This window comes from Staurois parvus, unplaced genomic scaffold (genome assembly GCF_062004578.1).
Source record: "Staurois parvus isolate SC_StPar_1 unplaced genomic scaffold, SC_StPar_1.0 ptg000155l, whole genome shotgun sequence".
NCBI classification, from domain to species: Eukaryota; Metazoa; Chordata; class Amphibia; order Anura; family Ranidae; genus Staurois; species Staurois parvus.
In genome coordinates this window covers 31,682,501-31,704,030 of record NW_028317951.1, presented here as the reverse complement: position 1 = coordinate 31,704,030, position 21,530 = coordinate 31,682,501, and the positions used below count along the sequence as shown (strand labels likewise).

The following is a 21,530-nucleotide window of genomic DNA, read 5'->3' as shown; positions in this document are numbered from 1 at the left end:
GCAGGAGCAAATTGGATTATGCTTTGCTGAGTTTTTTCTTGCCTTCCTCTGGATCAACTGTGAGTATAGGATAACTTCTTTTTTTTTTTTATATGGCTGAACTAGATGTACTTCTGTCTTTTTTCAGCTACACTATGTAAAATTCCTAGTATGTAAAGGTGCCCAGACACTCCTGTGACATCAGGCTCAGTAAATCTCAGATGATTTGCAATAAAATTTGGTGATGTCATTAGACATGGTATTGGGGAAAAGTCAGCTGAAGAGAGACCACAGGCAATGTTGAGGACTAGTCTATTTCCCTCTTCATTTCTTTTTTTTAAGCACAGCTTCCAGAGTTTAGTTCTACTAGGCATCTACACTCGTGTAAATACCAATGGAGAACCGATCGGCATTTACCTACGCACGCAAAATTTCAAGTGCTTCCTCTTAGAAATAAACTTGGTAGCCCCATCCCGCCTTCTACACATTCCTGCCAGCCAGGAAGTCCATCGCATTGACAGGTAAATAGAAAAGTGTTGATGTAAGGCTTAGCAGCAAGTTGTGACACTTCCTGAACAGAACATCCCAACATATGGGTAAAACAGGGGTTTACTGAAAACTGCTACACGAATATGCAGGCATTGGGTGTATGCACTACATACCCCACCAGCAGCTTTTATTCTTCTTGTGTAATGAAGTCACTTTAAAATGATCATCCATTACATTTTTTGGGGGAAAGGGGGATGTTACCCTTTGTCATCTATCAACCTTCTCCCTTGCTCAACTGACAAGGAGTCATTATCTTTACAAGAATAAATAGAAGACATGCATCTGAAAAACTCAGGAGTCAAAGCATCTTACTCGCTATGCAGTGGTGGCAGAGGTGTATGAGTGAGCATGTATCCGCACATCCAGAAGTTATGAGGTTAGGGAACAGATAATCAAAGATATGTCCCAATTACAGGATGTGCAGATATATGCTCACAGTCAGTGACAGCCCCAGCTTCTTTCAACCGGTCATCGAGTTGTACTGGCTGAGCAGCCATAGCTGACTGAACACCTTGGAAACTGGCCACAGGTATCTAACAGTTTACTATGGCCAATTAAGGAAAGGTGAAGGAGACCTTAAACATTAGGCACACCTGGCGTTTTTGCATGCCCAGAAGGCACAGGTTCATTGTCCTCAAATGCTGCCTGCAAGCTGAAGACAGGCTGAAATAAAACCACCCCATTCTCCCCACTCAGTACAGCGTTCAACCACATCCAGCAGCTGTGTGCTTCAGCCTGTAAAAGTTTGACCGACTGCAGGAAGATAGGCGTATGCTGCATCTGTGCCTCAGTTGCCAGGCTAGCTGCCCAGTATATATGTGGTATCAATGTGCAAATCTGAGAGACAAAAACATACCTTTTTAATGGTGTATAAAGAACTGATAATAGAGATAACAGACATTAGGACAATGGCTGATGCATAGTAGTAGTATTCATCTGTGGTCCATAAAATAACACTGAACAGTTGAAAAATGTAAAAAGGGTTGAGAACCTGTGAACAGAAAAGATTAAAAAAAAAAAGACAAATTATTAAAAAAAAAAAAACCAACACAGTGATAACAGAGAAGCACACAAAAGTACTTAAAACCCCATTAAACAAGTTCTAAGCCTTATAATCCCTAATTAAAATATTTAAAGGCTGGTATAGCACCCTAAACTTTACACTGCATTGGCCATTGTCAAGTGAGATGGCAAAGGATACATCTGTATCAAGATGCTATATAGAATATACTACACCCACTTACAAAAATATATATAGTCCCTTTGACCGTACAGTACATCCTTCCACCCTGGAAGTGGACAATAAATGTAAACAGTTTCCGGTCACCATGAATATAAACAGTGTCAGTCACCGTGGATATAAACAAAATACCCCAATGTTCAATATAATGTTGCTTTTTCAATATAAAGCCATGCACCCTAATAAATCTTCAGATAGTCCACCAGTACTTAGTGCTCCATCAGTTCTCTTCTATTCATAATACCTCAAAGCAAACAAACTAAACAAGTGCATTATCCTTAGATACAAATGATATTGGTGCATGTGTATCACAATCAGTATCACCGTGATCACCTATACATCTAGCGATAAGATTCCTCCCCTTGCCCAAATTTCGTGAACAATTGCTTTATGTTCCACACTCTAGACTCTGTGAATATGTGCCACACCACGCTGCAAATAGTAGTCATACAGTGCAATCAATCACTTGTGCCACCTGTCAATCTATACACCTTACCCAATCAACAGGTGGTGCAGTAAACCAACAAATAAAGTGCTCCAGGATTCTGCTGCCACTACAAGGTCAGCTATCCTTCATATATTGTGAACCCGTAACACGTCAGACTTGAATAAGTGGTCAATTTCCTCCGTGGTCTGAATACTAAAGCACCTGTCAACCCATATACCTTACCAGATAGACAGGTAATTCAGGTTTGCCACAGACCAAAATACAAGCTCTGAGCTCTTGCTACCAGTGCTCCGTATCAGAGATGAGAATGTCCAGAAAGAAAGTACAATATCATCGTGCAAAACCTTCTTAAAAGTGTTGTGAATCTTTATTAAAGGCGTTACATCACTTGTAGAGTATATGCAGATTTAAAAACAGCCTAATAGCTCACTATCTTCTTATGGCAGTCCGGACCTCCTCCAATATGGCCGCCGCAATACTTCCGGTAACGTCTTCCGGTAACGTCTGACGTCGCTTCTGATGCGTTTCGTCATCACGACTTTATCAAAGGAATGCGTCCGTCAGACTGCGGCCGGCCATATATACCCTTCAGCTCCTCCCATGCTGGGTAGTCATTGCCATCTTCTCACCTCTCTACATGTAGATAGATCTACTCCGTCTCCATTAAGATGACCAAACCAGCTAAACAGGACTGAGGATCCTCCACACCCACTACTGCCATCTTGTGGAGGAAAAATATATTTTAAATCTCTACACTGGGTACAGATCGATCTAAATGTAATCATGTCAATCCATAACATAACTTAATAGAGTGCAATTCTGGAAGAATAATATATATTTTTCTGCACTTGTAGGGCCTTTTAAAGCATAAAGCATGAGGAAATGTGCATGTATTTCAGAAATGTACTGGATAGGATTTGTTTCCATTTTGCTTTGAAGTAATATGTAAAACTCAAATCACAGAAAGGTGAAGATATTCTGACCTAGCACTTCAAATGCAGGTTCCTGAAGAGCAGTGCCAAAAATAAAAACACTACTCAAACACAAATATACCATCTAACAGTAGGAATGAGCTCAGGCTTCTCCAGACCCTAATCTGAACCCACCTGAGTGAGCCCACCAGGAAGATGTTACCTGTACGTGCCAATCATAAACAGCCAAGGTATGTCCTGGCTGCAGCCTCACATATACACGCCAACTCTATACGTGCAGTTGTTGGGGCAGGGAATGCCCAGGCCACAGATGATTGGCCTAATACAGATCACACCTTCCTGGAGGGCTGGTATTAGAATCCAAAACATGCCTGAGCTCATCTCAACCAAACAGCAACAATAGTCTTTTTAATAACAATTTCAACTTTTATATAAAAAGTCCCCAGACCCCACAAGCTACTTATCTAACCTACTCTAAGCAAAATAACTTGTAATAAATAGAATTGTGAGAAACATGTGAAATTAAAGTGGTTGTAACCCTCAGGCATGAATTAGGAGGAAAGCACATCCCTCTAAAGTGAGTACTTTTCTCAATCCAGTACACGCAGTAGTTTTTACCTTTTATGCATAGAATGCATAAAAAGGTAAAAACCTTGAGCCTTTAAAACCACTTTAAGAGTGGGGAAGAATCACAACTTCTATTAGGATTGCATTGGTCTCTGATTCCACAGTGGAGAGTTCCCCTCTTTTTTCCTGTGATACCAGGTTAAGCATTAAAGTTGGCTATACACGGGGGTTTTTTTTGGTCAGCCAGCATGTAGATGGAGTAATACCCCCACCAGGACATTGTATTCGGACACCGGGACCCACCCCTAGATCAGCGGCTGCAACCACTGTTCGATAAAAGTTTCCCAGCATGTCCCTTCAACAAAAATGATAACATAACAAGAAAAAGAAAAAAAAAAAGCTGGCAGATGGTCTAACCTTTTCCCATCCTATTAATGACATTTTTTGTGTGTCTGTAACCCTATAGGAGGGATTTCTCTTCACTTCCTCTCTGAAACCATGCCATCAGGACAGGAAATAACCTGATAGCAAGAAATATGAATGTGGTTCCAAGCTTTTGGCTGGAGTTGGGCTTCAAGCTATAATTATTAAAATCACATGCAGGACATTTCAAAGTGAAAGGATAAGGCTTAGTAATACATATTCCCCTTACCTCCTTAATCAGAAGCTTAAAAAGAGAAGGCACTTTAACAGTAATTTCATTTATTCCATAAAATAATTTTCTAGAAGAGAAAGAAAAAAGAAAAATCAGCTACATGCAGCCAATGTTTTTGAAATATGCAAGCATTTGTTAAACACACTACTATATAAATGAAAATGTGTATCTTGTGTAATCAAGGACATCTTGAAAACAAAAATATGCCTAGCAGAGATAAAACTACTGCTCAGCCCTTCAACCTCAGCATGACCCCTGGCTGAATAAGGCTCCAAGCACGCTGGGTGTTTTAATAACGCTGGTAACGTTAGTTGTGTAAAGTCACGTTAAAAGGGGGCATGGCCGGATGTGAAGAGACGTAGACGTGTGGCGGCTGAGCTCCGCTCTGCACTTATCCTCTAATTGATCCTGTGACAGTGGTTTACCTCTCTTCCACCTGCGGACACCTTCCTGGCAGCGGTGAGTTAGGTGGGCATGCCGCCCTTCTTTCCCATGTCGCCTGGCAAGCAAAAATTGGGCCGGCCTTCAGTGGTCCCCTCGCGCTCCTCTCCTCCGGCAGCCATCTTGGTCATGAGGCCGGCCCCTACTGCAGTGTTGGCAGGCATGCAGACATCCCAGGAGAACATGGGGGATCCTAACCCATCTACAGCTGATCTCCTGGCGGCTATCACCTCCTGCAAGGAAGCCCTGACCTCCAAAACAGACTCGCTATCCATGGATATAGGCCTTATCAGACATGATATGGAGAAATACCACGCCAATCTGACTGAGGTGGAATCCCGCATACTCAGGTGGAGGACATGGTCCAGACGCATTCTAGAGAACTCCGGGCTCTTCAGAGACAGGTAAAGGCATTCCAGAAAAAAATCTATTGATATGGAAAATAGGCTACTCTGGAACAATTTGCGGATACTAGGCCTTCCAGAGAAGGCTGAAGGCGCAAAACCCGCAGAATTCATGGAGCAGTTTCTGCCCAAACTGCTGGGCCTCCAACATCTCTCATCCACATTTGTGGTGCAATGGGCCCATCGGGTCCCTCCTGCTCCACTGCCACCTGAAGCTCCCCGTTGCTTTTTCTAATCAAACTCCTAAACTACCAAGACCAGGATGCGCTGCTGTAGGCCGCGTGGAATTCTCCTGATCTTCTATTTGAAAATGCCAAGATTTATCTGTATCCAGATTACTCCGAGGTGTAACATCGTCGTTCATTCACAGAGATCCACAAACGTCTCAGTGAATGTGGCCTGAAATACAGCCTGCTATATGCGAGTAGGCTCCGGGTACTAGACAGAGGTACTGCTCAATATTTTGATACTGGATGCGGTGGAAACCTGGCTAGAGTCTCGTTAAGGCATGGCATTCCAAGACTCCTGTAAGTACTCAGTTCAGGAACAACTTCAAGTATGTGTCCGATGAACACTTTCTACTGCTTGAATCGCCTACCTGCAAGGAGATACCTGTCTTAGCCCTTCTTTTGTCATCCTGTCAACCTGCTGTGATGGTGTCAGAGTGGAAGACTCTCACATGTCTACACACCATCAACCTCCCCAAGACGGACCGTTGGATGGAGGTGTGGACTCCGTCACTTATTTTTCCAGGCCCATGCACCATTTTTTTTCTTTGTTTTTTCTTTTTTATGGTGCACGGATAGGGTTTTGTTTCTGTTTTTTTGAGGACCAGGGGGTTGTTTCTGTATTGGTTATATTTCAATGTGATTATATCCACTTAGAATTGTTTATACAAAGGCCAAGTTTGATTTTGCTGCTCATGAAAACCCTTTTGTTCCATCTCCTGGTTTTAGGGTGCTACGGCCACCGTGACTCTGACATCATGGTATTTACACACAGAGATTGTTTTTCCATCCTCTCCTGGAATGTCAGGGGCCTAAATTCTAAGTGCTCATTTCTAATTTAATACCTTAAATTACATAATCCGCATATAGTTCTACTGCAAGAGACTCATCTTATGGGCAACAAAATCCCGGCTTGGAGGAGGCTGTGGGTGCAGAAGGCGTTCCATGACACCTACTCCACTTATTCTCATGGGGTAACTATCCTGACTAGTAAATCAGTTCCGTGTGTTGTTGGGGAGGTTGCTATTGACCCCAATGGGAGATATGCCATGCTGGTGATGTTATTGTGGAACCAGAAATATATTATTGTTAATACTTACCTGCCACCACCCAGTCATAAGGCCCCTCTATCTGTTGCTGGAGAAGCTGGCCCCGCAAAAATTTTATTTATGGGAGATTTCAATGCCACCCTCTCAATCCTTGGATAGGCCAGTTCCCCCAGCATCCTTTAATTCAGATCTGGTCACCTGGGGGCAGTCTGCTAACCTCTGAGGTGTGGTGCTGGCTTCATCCCCATGATAGGGCTTATTCTTGTTTTTCCTTGACTCACAAGACTGCCTCACCCTGTTCTTCTTGGCGCTATACAGGAGGCTAGGTACCTTTCAGCGGTCTATCAAACCACAGTCCCCTTGGATTGCTACTTCGTGCACAGCGGCCGTGTAATGGTTCCCTCTGGAGGCTTCATCCCAAGTGGATTCATCATGCAGTCTCTGAGGAACATATCCCCAAGGTCTGCGAGACTACTGGGAACATAATGCTGTGTCAGCTTCTCCTGCCATGGTCTGGGATGCCTATCAGGCTCATAGTAGAGGGCTCTATATTTCTGTCATCTCCATTATCAAGTCAGAAAACTCTGCCCTCATGTCTGAGTTACAGTGTCAGAGGCGATGGCCCAATATTCCTCTGCTCCTACTGTAGATAATTATGACTTCCTCTCCTCGACTCACCGAGATTTACATTTACATATGTCAGAAATTACTAGGCTGGACATACATGCTCGCAGGCAAGAATTTTTTGAATTTGGGGACAAAAATGGTAGGTTGTTGGCAATGATGTCTCAGCACGAGAGACCTCTCACTATTATCCCTGAAATCTGTGCTGTGGATGGGGTGGTGGTGTCCTCCCAAGAGGGTATTTTGAACGAGTTTAAAAATTATTACACCTCCCTTTACACCTCATCTTTACCATCAAATCCTAACCCATTGAAGTCGGCACCCTGCTAGACCCTTTGGTCCTTGGTTGGCTTTCCAATTAGGAGCGTGCCCTGTTGGTTTCAGACATTACCCCAGAGGAGGTCTCCGCGGCTGTGGGTTCACTCCCTAATGGCAAGGCCCGGGGCCCGATGGACTTTTACAAGTCCCATGCGGAGCTTCTACCCCCTATATTGACGTCTTTGTATAAGGAATGTTTGCACACAGGCTCCTTACCTCCCTCTATGCATGAGGATCATATTGTATTGCTTCATAAACCGGGCAAGGATCTCAAACTTTGTGCTTCACACAGGCCTATAGTGCTTCTTAACAGTGACCTCAAAATCCTTACCAAGCTTTTCTCCATTAGGCTGAATAAGGTGATAAAGTCAGTTATAGACTCGGACCAGAAGGGTTTCATGCCAGGCAGATCCACGGATATTAACATCCATCGTTTGTTCTCTAATATACATACCACTCACCTACATGAGGGCACTAAGACTATAGCCACATTAGATATGGAGAAGGCCTTTGATACGGTGGAATGGGCATACCTATGGGAGGTGTTTTGTCAGAAGGGTTTCCCTTAAGTTTTATAGATTGGTTACAGACCCTACACTCGAAACCCCTGGCTAAGATACGGGTGGGTGGTCTTCTCGCTACCTCCTTCCATTTTCAACGAGATACCAGACAGGGATGCCCCCTCTCTCCGGCCCTCTTTGCTGAGGCTCTTCGGGTCTCCCCAGAAACTATTGGCTTCCAGGTGGGATGGCTGGAAGAGAGGGTGGCCTTATATGCAATTGACCTATTGTTTCTAAATGATGCCAGGCCTTCCCTTCAGGGAGCTCATCATCTTATGGACTCATTCTCTAGATTCACAGGTCTGAGGGTCAACTGGCATAAGTTGCTGTTATTCCCGATGAATGCTAGAGCATCGGCCTCTTCCTTCCCTACTTCTCTCTTACAGTGGGTCGAAAAATTCACTTATTTGGGTATTGTGGTCTCCAGGAAGACCTCTGATTTTATAGAACAAAATCTCCACACAATATTGTCCGAGGTCAGGTCCAAACGGAAGGCATGTAGTAACTTCCCCCTTTCTCTGATTGGCTGTATTAATCTGTTAAAGATGAAAACAATTCCCAAATTTACGTATATTTTCCGTAATTCTCCTCAATGGCTCCCCAAGTCATTCTTTTTGAAGTTAAACCAATTGTTCCTTTCATTTCTTTGGGGAACTAAGCCTCCCTGATACAAACTCACTACCCTCACCAGACCTACGATCAGAGGGGGTTTGGCTATGCCGGATTGTTTCAAGAACTTCCTTGCTACTCAACTTGTTACTGTGCACTGGTGGTTACAGCTGGACCTAACCAATACCTCTATTGTCCTGGAAGCAGCGATTTTGCAATCTTTGGGTGCCTTGCAATCTCTAGTGTTTAGGGGATTAAAATCACCTCATGTGCTTACACTATCCATGCGTACCACTCTTCAGGCCTGGGGGGTTGGGCTTAGACTGGAATCGAACCTCTCCCCCCTAACACCTTGTCCCCACATATTCCACTTTGGCTAAAGCCCTCTCTTTCCCACTTTGCTACGATCCTGGACCCTCAGGTCTGGGCTAAATACAAAATAAAAACACTGGAGCATTTGACTGGTCATGGTGAAGTGTTCCCTTTTTTTTTCAGTTCTCCAAGCTAAATTCAATCTGCCCCCACATTATTACTTCAGATATCTTCAGGCTTCCCATGCTTTGAGAGGCTATTTCTCCGGTCAACCAATTTCCCTCTCCTACTCTGAGATGGAATCTATTCTTCATGTTCACACCCTGATGGGGAATTCTTTCATATTTTTTGGTCCTGTCCTGCTATTGTGTCATATTAGCAGGAAGTATTGCAAATAATTAGAGATGTAGTGCAAATTACAGTCCCCCTTGACCCAAAGCATTGTTTTTTAGGGCTGGTGGAATCCCTAGCTCCCACTGTGGCCAAACGTACTCTTTTTAATACGCTGTTATTTTATGCTCACAAAACAATCACTTTGTGCTGGAAGCAGCCACCTCCTCCTGCCGCAACCTACTAGAAGCGGTTAGTAAACTCTGATTTGTCCCTTTATCAAACTACGTAAGCTAATAGAGGATGGCCCTGCAAATTTCACAAAATTTGGTCCTGCTGGCTTGAATCTGCCTCTACCACCACTACAGCGGATGATAGGGGGAACTGAATTTTGTGAAGTCATCACTGTGTTTTTTACTCATTTGAAACGGGCTCCTTCAGTGCTTTCTATGGTCTCTTCATTCAACTGTATTTGGTTAGGCCTTGCATATCCTCTAACATCTCAACTCCCCCCCCCCCTCCTAGGTGTTGTTTTATTTATTAATTATAGTTAGTTATGTGTTGGACCTGTTGGGTTTATGGCCCTGCACCTGCGAGGGCAACTTTTGTTTAAATTCCTTGTTGTTTGTGTTTCTAAACAAAATTAATAGAGCAATCTTTAAAAAAAAAAAAAAAAAGATTTTTGCATTAGCGTTTAGCCGCGTTTGTGGTTTTTAGCGTTTTTTTTTTTTTTAAAGTCCAAAAACACCGGTTTGCTGCATTTTTCAACCTTAGAGCATTTTACAGCTAAAAAACTCCTCTAGAAACCCACTAGTTCTGTTTTTTTTTTTCTCTCAAAAAAACGCCCCTGCCAAAAAATGTTGATTACAGTCTAAGTGTGCATGGAAACAGGAGGTTTCTTCAAGGGTGCCGTGGCAAAATGTCTAGAAATTGCCCAAAACTTGTATACAAGCTAGTGGGTAGAACAAGCCTGCCTTTTAGTTACACAAAGGCCACAGGTTTTCATTGTGCACCACTACGACCTTCTAGCCACCAGCATCCCCACAACCAATGACATCAGTTGATAAGGAAGATGTCAGTTACCTGCACAGCATCCTTGTTTGACCCTCCCCTGCCCCTCTCCATCAGTGCTGGGGTCATATTAGCTCAGTGATGGAGAAAAACTGGGGGAGAAGAGAAACATTTGAATACCAAATGTACCAGTGTGCAAAAGAGTATTTGCTTTGGATGAGTAAAGCTGGGTGTCCTATGTGTGTGGATGTTGCTGCTTTATAGAAAAAAACTATTAGAATAGTTTTTTTACATTTTAGAATGGGGTGTCTCAAGACTGTTCATTATTTTAAAAGGTGCCTTGGGACTGTTGAGAAACACTGGTATAGAGAATGTCCCCCAGGGCAGTGCCCAGCCTCCTATGTCATTTGTTTGATAATCCCTTGCCTATTAGCATAGAAAATGGTCCTTAATTTTTTTTTTTGGGGGGGGGGGGGGTTAACATTCAGTTCCCATTGACTTCAAGGTTCAGATTTAGCACCCAAACATAGTCATGTTGTGCAAGCCTGCCCAGGACGAAACTCAGGTACATTCCAATCATCCCTAGTCAGGACAGAAACATGGCTTTGCTTATAAATGCAATAACTAACCAGTCATGTTTTTAGAACACCAACACTGAACTGCTGGAACATAGCCTAGGAAACTATTAATAAGGCATAAGACAGATTGATTTACTAAAACTAGAGAGTGCAAAATCTGGCACAGCTCTGCACAAAAAAACAATCAGCTTCCTGTTTTGTTTTGTTTTTTTGTCAAAGCTTAATTGAAGAAGTTGAATTGGCTACCATGTACATGTGCACCAGATTTGGCACTTTCCAGTTTTAGTAAATCAACCCCAAAGTCTTAGACAAACAAGACAAGAGGGACAGTAAAGCAGCCCTTGAGGCAAATAGACTGCAGAAAGTACATCAGAAGCACCTGACTCTATACTGCACAGATCCAACAGAACATGCAATGTACCAGCAACTGGCTGCTAATAAACTGCATACTATTTAAGTTTCAAGTGACAGAGACTGGTGAGAGTAGCAAGGAGCAGAGTGGAGACAGGAGGGACAGTTGACAACAAAGTTCTGCAGAGCGTACAGACAGACAGATAGCCATCAGAGATTCAACAAGCAGAGGAAAGCTGCCCAACATGCCCCCTCTCCCCTGCAGTCGTAGCAACAACACTGGTTTCTGGCATATAAATTGCCTACAAGGTAGTGTGGTCAGAAAGTGGTGAGTGGGGGGTGGGTGGTATCATAGTACAAAAAACAGATCAAGGTGCTGCATGTTCAAAACTGAAGAAAATAAGGGTAGGATATAACAACTTAAATATTTGCTGTGCTCAGAGCTTCCGACTATGAAGCTTTCTTTCTGCTAAATCCAATATATAAGAAGGAGCCAAACCACTGCCTCTAACTATTCATTATGCAGACAAGGCAGTCTGAGTTTGAAAGGGATATATATATACTCCATTTGCTATTTCCTAAATTTTGGTTTTCTCATCCACAGAAGGTTTTTTGTTTTCAGATTATATTACCCAACAATGTGTTATAACAGGTTAACAGAATAATCTGCAGCAGACGTCTTACTTTTGTTAACCTTTGAGAGCACTACCAGGAAACAAAGTAGCAATCATAAATACCTGTAAATGCTTGCGTACATCTGATGTACAAGGGTCAATGGTTTCTAATCTACTTGACATCACTGTGTAATGCCATAAATTGTATTCTTTGTTTGTGTCACCAACTGTTTTCAATTAAACTTTCTATCCTACAGATTCAGCACAAAGATGCATAGTATACCAGTCTACCTGAAACGTCACACACAAATAAGTACTACAATAAAATATGTGTGTGTGCATTTGTATGTGGTTCCTTTATTTTAACCAACCTCTCTAATTCTAGTTGTATCTGTCTTCTCATCTCAAGTAACTAGCATAATCATAACATATGGCCAAACAACACTATTTATGTTCCAGCATTAGAATAATAAAGAATATGCAACACTCTCAGTACTGTGCCTCCCCTCACTCCACTACATCTTACTGTCCGACAGCATGAACTATAAAGATCAGGAAACTTAGTAGTAGGAATTGGTTGGAGAATTTTGCATGCTTGTTCCAGGCTAGAAAGCAGAAGAGGAAGGGCGAGAGGGAATAACATCATCCATCTTAAAACCTGTTCAGCTAAAGCATGCAGAAAATTATTATTAGCCACACACAGGTACAAAAATTCAACTCTATGGGAGCAAGAAACTCAAGGACACCATAGATTCGAAGTATGTTTCATTCAAAGAGATGCAATAATTAACTATTATTGTCATTACTGTATAAAGTTTAAGCAATAAAATTATATGGGGTTTAAGTTCAGTTTATAAACAAATCGTTTTTTATTGACATACTTCGGTATTACAGAAACATGCTGCTGTCATTCATTTCAGCAAGTGACAGTTCCATCTCTTGTGGGCAGTGAAACAGTTATAAGCCAATTTATTGCCGTTTAAGTTGCAAGGTCATTATTTCATGGATCATAAACCATGCAGTGATGTACAGTTTCTTTAGATAACAGGCTTGTCTCTCATACAAACTTTACATATGCTTAGATAACATAAATGTTAGGGTAAAAGTAACAGTTATTACATCTAAGATTTGAGCGGAGAAACCAGATGTAATCTGATGCAATCTTTGACAACTGATAACTGTTGCCATAACACACCCCTTCCCACCTCTAACAGGCCCACCTTCCTCCCCAAAACACAAAAGCCAGCAGTAGTCCAAAATAACAGAGCGGGCCAGTGGGATATCACAGCAGCCAGTAAAACCATTTCAGGACGTCTACTAGAACTTATAGAGTGAACACATTAGTATGCTCAATAGCAAATCTGTCATGAGATACATATGGGAGGATGCCAATTTAGATCCTTCAGCTAGCTACCTGGCTATCTCTGGATCCAATAATTTGCTTCTCTTTGTAGTGCCATTCATTACGATGGCGGCAACACACTGTATCACAGCACATGGTGTCCTGTGCTATGTGCTACAAAAAATACTGCCAGCAATATTTCTTCATGCATTCAGGTTCTGATGCAGTCTATTCATTTAAATGAGCTGCCAAAGCTGCATATTGCAAAAGCACCTAAACACTTGAAAACACATTTGAATGGGCCCTGAATTACTGACCCTGAGAGACAGATAGTTTAGTCAAACTCTGGAATTGTATATTTGTTTGGGGTAAGTGCCTCAAAGTATTAGTCCTCATGCACATTGGACATTTTTACAGTGGCTGTTTTTGGCTTATGGCATTTTTTTTCTACTGCCAGTAAACTCCCCAGCATGTTATTCTATGTGTCCATAAACACATAGACTGTAATCATTTTTTGGCTGGAGAAAAAAAACCCAGGACTAGCGGGTTTCTAAAGGAGAATTTTAGCTGTAAAAATGCTCTAATGCTGAACAATACAGTAAAACGTGGAAAAACTTGGGAAAACGCAGCAAAACAGTGTTTTTGGACTTTTTTGATTAAAAAAAAAATTTTTTTTTTGTAAAAAAAAAACGCTCAAAAACGCTACTAAACGCTAATGCAGAAATGCTAAAAAAAACCACTGAAAAACTGTGTTTTTACCATGACTTTACACAGCTAACACTACGAGCGTTATTAAAACGCACAGTGTGCAAGGAGCCTTAGGAGTTAGAATATTATCCTCACAGCCAGGCAACTAGCAATTTTAGGAGACTGGCAATGACAGTTAACTAAAGGCTAATACTGTTGCAGTATGATATTTCACACATTAACTGCTTAAGGCCCGCCCACAGTACATTTACTGCTGCAGGGCAGGGCCCTGTGCGCAAAATCAAGTATATATACGTGAGTTTGCATTTCCGGGTAAGTAGGGGGTGCGCACGACCACTCCCTACTCGCATCGCCAATCGCAGCCCCGGGTGTCAATCACCGGGTCCCGGCCGGTGATTACCGGCGATCACTGACAGGGAGGAGGGCTGCACTGTTTACCAACAGCCCTTCTCCCTGTCAGTTTGGGCACACTGCTCAGGATGGCTGAGCACAGTGAAGCAAACACCCCCCCCCCCACCCCCTAGTAAAACACTCCCTACACACAATTAACCCTTTGATTGACCCCCAAATGTTAACCCCTTCCTGCCCATTGCCATTAGTAGCATCATTGCTTATTTTTTTAGCACTGATCACTGTATTGGTGTCACTGGGGATGTCAGTGGCAGTTAGTTCCCACCAGTGTCAGAATGCCCACCGCAGTCTCGCCATAAGTCGCTGATCGTCGCCATTATTAGTTTTAAAAAAAAAATCCAGTATCTATACCGCCATTTGTAAATGCTATAACTTTCACATAAACCAATTAATTTACACGTATTTACATTTTTTTTTAGCAAAGACATGTAGCAGAATACATTTTGCCCTAAATTTATGACAGAATTTGATTTTTAAATTTTTTTACTGGACATGTTTAATAGCACAAAGTCCAAAATATTGTTTTTTCTCAAAATTGTCGGTCTTTTTTTTGTTATAGCGCAAAAAAATAAAAACCGCACAGGCGATCAAATACCACTGAAAGAAAGCGCAATTCATGGGAAAAATCAGCGCTGCATGACAGTGCAATTGTCTGTTAAAGTAACGCAGCGCCGTAACACAAACCGCTTTTTTTTTTGTTTTGCAAACCGTTTAACTGCTTCCTGACTGCCCTATAGCAGAAATACTGCTACAGGGCAGCACGGGTGTGCAAAATCACACATACATATATATATATATATATATATATATATATATATATATATATATATATATATATATATATATATATGTGATACGCGCTCCCGTGGCCCGTGGTTTTCACGCCGCTCCCAGATAGCATCAGATTGTCCATCAGTACGCCAGTAATCACACTTAACCCCTTGATTGCCAGGAACACACTCAAACACAATAAACCTCCATTGCTAGTATAGTGCCTGAACGGATAAATATCTTTGATGAGATCAACACTACACCAGCGTTCACATTAATATAGTGTCCCCAAAAACACAGAGTTAAGGGGATTAGCCCCGGCACCTGTATTAAGCCCCTCTGCTGCCATGGCCAGGTATAGATATGAGAGTATAATGTGTTTTATGCATTTCAGCGACAATACTCTCTGTCATCCTCGGGGTAACCCTGAATTTGACCGGCTCCACAACATTCGGCCCCTCGCAAATCACCTTAACCAAAAATTTGCAGATGTCTATACTCCCCAGCAAAACATCTGCTTTGATGAGTCCCTGATTAATTTTTCTGGCCACCCTGCATTCAAACAATTTCTCCCCAGCAAGCGTGCCAGATATGGGGTCAAGATGCATAAGACCTGTGAGAGGGCAACAGGCTATACATACAAGTTTCAAGGGATTTACAAGGGAAAAGAAAGTCACTTGGAGCCCCCCGGATGCCCAGACTACATGGGAAGCAGTGGCAAGATAGTTTGGGACTTGGGACTTTGTGTCATCCTTTTTCCATATGGGGTACCACTTATACGTGGACAATTTTTATTCCAGTGTGCTACTATTTAGACATTTGTACAATCTTGGAATTGGCATGTGGCACCGTGCGACCTAATGTTTGCCCACCATTAGAAGTGGGTGGATGCAGGGCGGTATATTCAAATGGTGGGAATACCACAGAGATTTCTTCTCTTTTTTTCCCGTTCAGCCCACAGGCTGCATACGAAAAAAATAAATAAATAAATAAAAAGAACATAGCATATATACCTGACAAGGAGCAGCGACGTACTAGTACATGACTGGACTACAGCCGCAGACATCATCCTGGTATTGTTTTTTTCAGCCGACTGATTGTCTTTCAAGCAAAAGCAATCCAAGTGGCTAATTAGCTGCAGGATTGCTTTTACAAGCAGCAGGAGAAGATGCCCCCCCCCTCCCCCCCTGCCTTTCATGGCCTTCACAGGCAGTCCCATGTTATCGGGGGAACCTGGTGTTTCTGCCAGCTGACCATAAAGCTGATTGGAGACTGGAATGGTGACAATCCTCTCAATAGTCTCAGAAATCAGAAGCTACGAGAATTTCATCACTTCAGTTTCGCAGGATATAAACAGCGCCATTTGTATGCGGTTGCATACATGTGAGGTATCGACACGAACGTCAGATCAAGGGCAGTAATTCTAGTACTAGACCTCCTCCGTGAATCTAAAATAGTAGCTTGTAAAAGCTTATTTAAAGCGTTGCCTATGAATATTAAAAATGTATGCAGTTTGTCGCCACTGCACAAGGCATGAGCAGTTTTAAAGCATATCGTGTTTGGTATCTATTTACTCGGCATACTATCATCTTTTATGTTTTACCAAATAATTGGCCAATATATTGTGCTTTTGTGCATTAAAAGTAAAAAAAAGTGTATTTTTTTAAAAAAAAGTTGCTTTGGAAAACAATCGCTGCACGAGTACTATGTGACATAAAAAATTGCAGCACCCACCATTTTATTGGCTAGGGTGTCTGCTTTAAAAAAAAATATATAATGTTTGGGAGTTCAAAGTAATTTCCTAGCAAAAAATACAAATTTTTTTTATGTGAACAAAAAAAAAAAAGTGTCAGAAAAGGCTTGATCTTCAGGTGGTTAGAAGAGTGAATGATGTGTGACAAACTTCTAATGCTGGGCATAAAATGCCCCCCACCCCCCAAAATGACCCCTTTTTGGAAAGTAGACACCCCAAACTATTTTCTGAGAGGCATGTTGAGTCAATAGAAATATTTATTTTTTTACCACAAGTTTTTGGAAAATGACAAAAAAAAGTTTTTTTTTTTTTTTTTTTTTTTTTTTACAACATTGTCACTTAAATGATTTATTGCTCGCACATGCCATGAGTATATGTGGAATTACTCCCCAAAATACATTCTGCTACTTCTCCTGAATATGGGGGTACCACATGTGAGAGACGTTTTGGCAGTCTAGCCAAGTACAGGACCCCAAAATCCAATAAGCACCTTCAGGCTTTTAAAGGGCTTTATTTCCTCACTACACTTCCTGACTATCAACAGTTTCGGAGGCCCTGAAATGCCAGGATAGCACCAAACCCCCCCAAATGACCCCTTTTTGGAAAGTAGACACCGCACGGAATTTGATAAGAAGCATGGTGAGTATTTTGCAGATCTCATTTGTTGGCACAACTTTGTGGAAAATGAAGAAAGAAAACAAAAACATTTTTTCTTTTCTTTTTATTATATTTCAAAACCTTTTGAGAAAAAATTAGATCTGCAAAATACTCACCATGCCTTTTTTTTTTTAATTCCTTGGGGTGTCTACTTTCCGAAAAGGGGTCATTTGATGATATCCTGGCATTTCAGGGCCTCCGAAACTGATAGGTAGTGAGGAAGTGAAACGAGGAAGTTACGCACCTTCAGGCTTTCAAAGTGGTCATTGGATTTCAGGCTAGGCACCCAAATAGTCTCACATGTGGTACCCCCATACTCGGTAGAAGTAGCAGAATGTATTTTGGGGTGTAATTCCACATATATCCATGGCTTGTGTGAGAAATAAATAAATTTAAATGACAACTTTGTGTAAAAAAAAAAATATATATGTTTGTGTCATTTTCCAAAAACTTTTGGAAAAAGATACATCTTTCATGGACTCAATATGCCTCTCAGCAGATAGCTTAGGGTGCCTACTTTCTGAAAAGGGGTCATTTTGGGGTGTTTGTACTGTCCTGGTATTTTAGCACCTCAAGAAATGTGATGAGCAGTCAGAAAGTAAAAGCTGTGTAAATTCCATTATCTATACCATAATTTGTAGACACTATAACTTTCACACAAAGCAATCAATATACACTTATTGGGATTTTTTTTAACCAAAAACATGTAGCAGAATACATTTTGGCCTAAATGAACGATGAAATTTGAGCTTTTTAGATATCTTATGACAGAAATTAGAAAATATAGTTTTAAAACTTTTTTTTTTCCAAAATTTTTTCATTGATAGTGCCAAAAATAAAAAGCGCACAGGTGATCAAATACCACTGAAAGAAAGCTCTATTTGTTTGAAAAAAGGATGTAAATTTCATTTATGTACTGTATTGTATGACCGCACAATTCTCAGTTAAACTAGCGCAGTGCTGTATAACGAAAAAAATGGCGTAAATTACAGTATTTATACCATAGTTTGTAGACGCTATAACTTTCACACAAAGCAATCAATATACACTTATTGGGATTTTTTTTACCAAAAATGTAGCAGAATACATTTTGGCCTAAATTTATGACTGAGTTTACTATATATTTTTAGTAGCCGAAAGTAAAAAATATTGTTTTTTTTCAAAATTTTAAGTCTTTTTTTGTTTATAGCGCGAAAAATAAAAAGTGCACAGGTGATCAAATACCACCGAAAGAATGCACTATTTGTGTGAAAAAAAGGACGTAAATTTTGTTTGGGTACAGCATTGCATGACCGCGCAATTATCAGCTGAAATAGTGTAGCGCCGAATAGCAAAAAGAGGCCTTTCGGATGAAAGATGTGTACTAACAGTCAGAATGTCATATGACTGCTTCAACAGCAGTATTTTTCATCTGATTTTCTGATCGTGTGTACTAGGCTTAACACAGGGGGTTTTTATCAAATACCTATTGTCGTAAGCTGGGGGGGAAAAAAAGCCGTTCACATTCAGAAACCTAACTCTAGGGCACTCACGAGTGAAAATTTTGGATTGTCTTGACAATTTAAGGACACTTACTGCAAAGTACTGTATGTTAATGTTCATTATTTGATGTAATTTGCTTTGGATTCAGTTGACGCATTTATTTTACTTCTATTACAGGTACTTCTATAGCGCTGTCAATTTACATACATATATTGTACATTCACATCAGTCCCTAACCTTCAAGGGGCGTGCATTTTTATATGGTGAATGAGTTGTGATGTACACTTATGTTAAGTCATCACTAAGTTTAGGTGACTGTGAGTTGTCATTTTACTTTGTTTAGGGTGGGTCCATCACTCAGCATGGGCACCATTAGAGAACACTTTGTATTTTCTCAATGAATGAAAAGCGTTACCTGATTAAAATCATGCCCTCACTTGTCACACATTTACACCTCATCCAATCAGAGAAAGCTTTGCATTCATAGAGAAAATGCAAAGTGTTTTCTGACTGGCGCCTGTGCTGAGTGAATGACCTGCTGTGTTCACTATATAGGACAGCTGCTCAGCACTAGACCTGAAGACAGTGGCAATCTCTGTAGTAGCAGTGCCTACTACAGTGATTTTCAGCTTCCACGGGAATCCCATGCATACTTACACTTGTACAAGCTAAGCCAATATAACTATACAAAAAAATACCTCTAAATTTCATCCTGTTTCTGGATTGGAAATAAAATCTAATGTCAATGAAAATACACACATTGGAGATCAACAGAAACACATTTAAGAATGATCACTCTAAATAAAATTGCACAGTAGAATACATCTATTACAGAACACGGCAAAAATATTGATCATTGTATTAGTCACCTGAACTACCGTATTTTCCGGCGTATAAGACGACTTTTTACCCCTTGAAAATCTTCTCAAAAGTCGGTGGTCGTCTTATACGCCGGTATACAGCATACTGACACTTTTTAGGGGGGCGGCGCGTTGCCGCTGCCCCCCCCCCCTTCCAATGGAAGGGACACTAAGTACAGGGGTGGGCAGGGGCTGCTGTTTCTTACCTGGCTCCGGTCCCACGACGTTCCAGTCCAGGTAGCGCGGCTGCTCCTTCAGTTCGGCCACTGGATGTTCGCGTGGCTGCTCGGCTCCGCCTCCTCACCGGTGATTGGCCGTCAGAACTGTAGCTCAGGAAAGGCACACAGGCAGCCAATCACCGACGAGGGGGCGGAGCCGCGCAGCCCCGCGAAAATCGAGTGAAGGAGCGGCCGGTAAGTGTGCCGTGTAGAGGTGCTGCTGCAACCACATATGCTGGCTGCAGCAGCACCATACTAGAACAGAGGTCAGCAAGTGTAATTGGTGTCAGTGGGAGGAATAGTGCCCCATCATTGGTGTCACTGATACCAATGATGGAGCACTATTCCTCCCACTGACACCAACAATGGGGCACTATTCCTCCCACTGATACCAATGATGGGGCACTATCCCCCCCCCCCCACTGACACCAAAGATGGGGCACTATTCCCCCCACTGATACTAATGATGGGGCACTATTCCTGCCACTGATACCAATGATGGGGCACTATTCCTGCCACTGATACCAATGATGGGGCACTATTCCTCCCACCGACACCAATGATGGGGTGCTATTCCTCTCACTGACACCAATGATGGGGTGCTATTCCTCCCACTGACACAAATGATGGGGTGCTATTCCTTCCACTGACACCAATGATGGGGCACGATTCTTTGCTCTAACACTAATGATGGGGCACTATTCCTCCCACTAATACCAATGATGAGGCACTATTCCTCCCACTGACACCAATGATGGGGTGCTATTCCTCCCACTGACACCAATGATGGGGCACTATTCCTCCCACTAATACCAATGATGGGACACTATTCCTCCCACTGACACCAATGATGGGGCACTATTCCTCCCACTAATACCAATGATGAGGCACTATTCCTCCCACTGACACCAATGATGGGGTGCTATTCCTCCCACTGACACCAATGATGGGGCACTATTCCTCCCACTAATACCAATGATGGGACACTATTCCTCCCACTGACACCAATGATGGGGCACTATTCCTCCCACTGACATCAGTGATGGGGCACTATTCCTCCCACTAATACCAATGATGGGACACTATTCCTCCCACTGACACCAATGATGGGGCACTATTCCTCCCACTAATACCAATTATGGGGCACTATTCCTCCCACTGGTGTGCATTGCTAGAGGGGTAGTCTTATACGGCGAGTATAGCCGAAACACTACATTTTGGCAGGAAAAGCAGGGGGTCGTCTTATACGCCCAGTCGTCTTATACACCGGAAAATACGGTAGTTAAATCAAAACTAGGCCTCTTAGTAACTTCATAAATGCATGTGAATATATTGCTGACATACTACAACACACAGCAACTGGCAGGAGTGGACATTCATACAGACTTTCAAAGAGCCACAGCCTAGTATCCCTCCACAACACAAGGAGACAATACGAGCTCTAACAAGCTGGTATATTGCGCTCTCACTCACATCACCAGCAGCATCTGACAGCCTTGTCCCTGCTGTATCCAAAGTTGATATGATTCT

General features: G+C 42.0%; 1 protein-coding gene and 1 long non-coding RNA gene across 2 annotated transcripts in view; one reads left to right on the top strand and one right to left on the bottom strand.

Annotated features, from left to right (window-relative positions):
* ATP13A3 (ATPase 13A3) overlaps positions 1-21,530 on the bottom strand; it is a 215,695-nt gene that overhangs the window by 110,171 nt on the left and 83,994 nt on the right. The window contains exons 7-8 of the mRNA XM_089675655.1: positions 4,368-4,437; positions 1,385-1,519 (exon numbers count right to left, since the gene is read on the bottom strand). Of these exons, the coding sequence (XP_089531781.1) occupies positions 1,385-1,519; positions 4,368-4,437 (205 nt within the window). The remainder of the gene's footprint in view (positions 1-1,384; positions 1,520-4,367; positions 4,438-21,530) is intronic.
* LOC149463396 (uncharacterized) overlaps positions 1-21,530 on the top strand; it is a 352,919-nt gene that overhangs the window by 273,117 nt on the left and 58,272 nt on the right. The gene's annotated exons all lie outside the window — the stretch shown is intronic.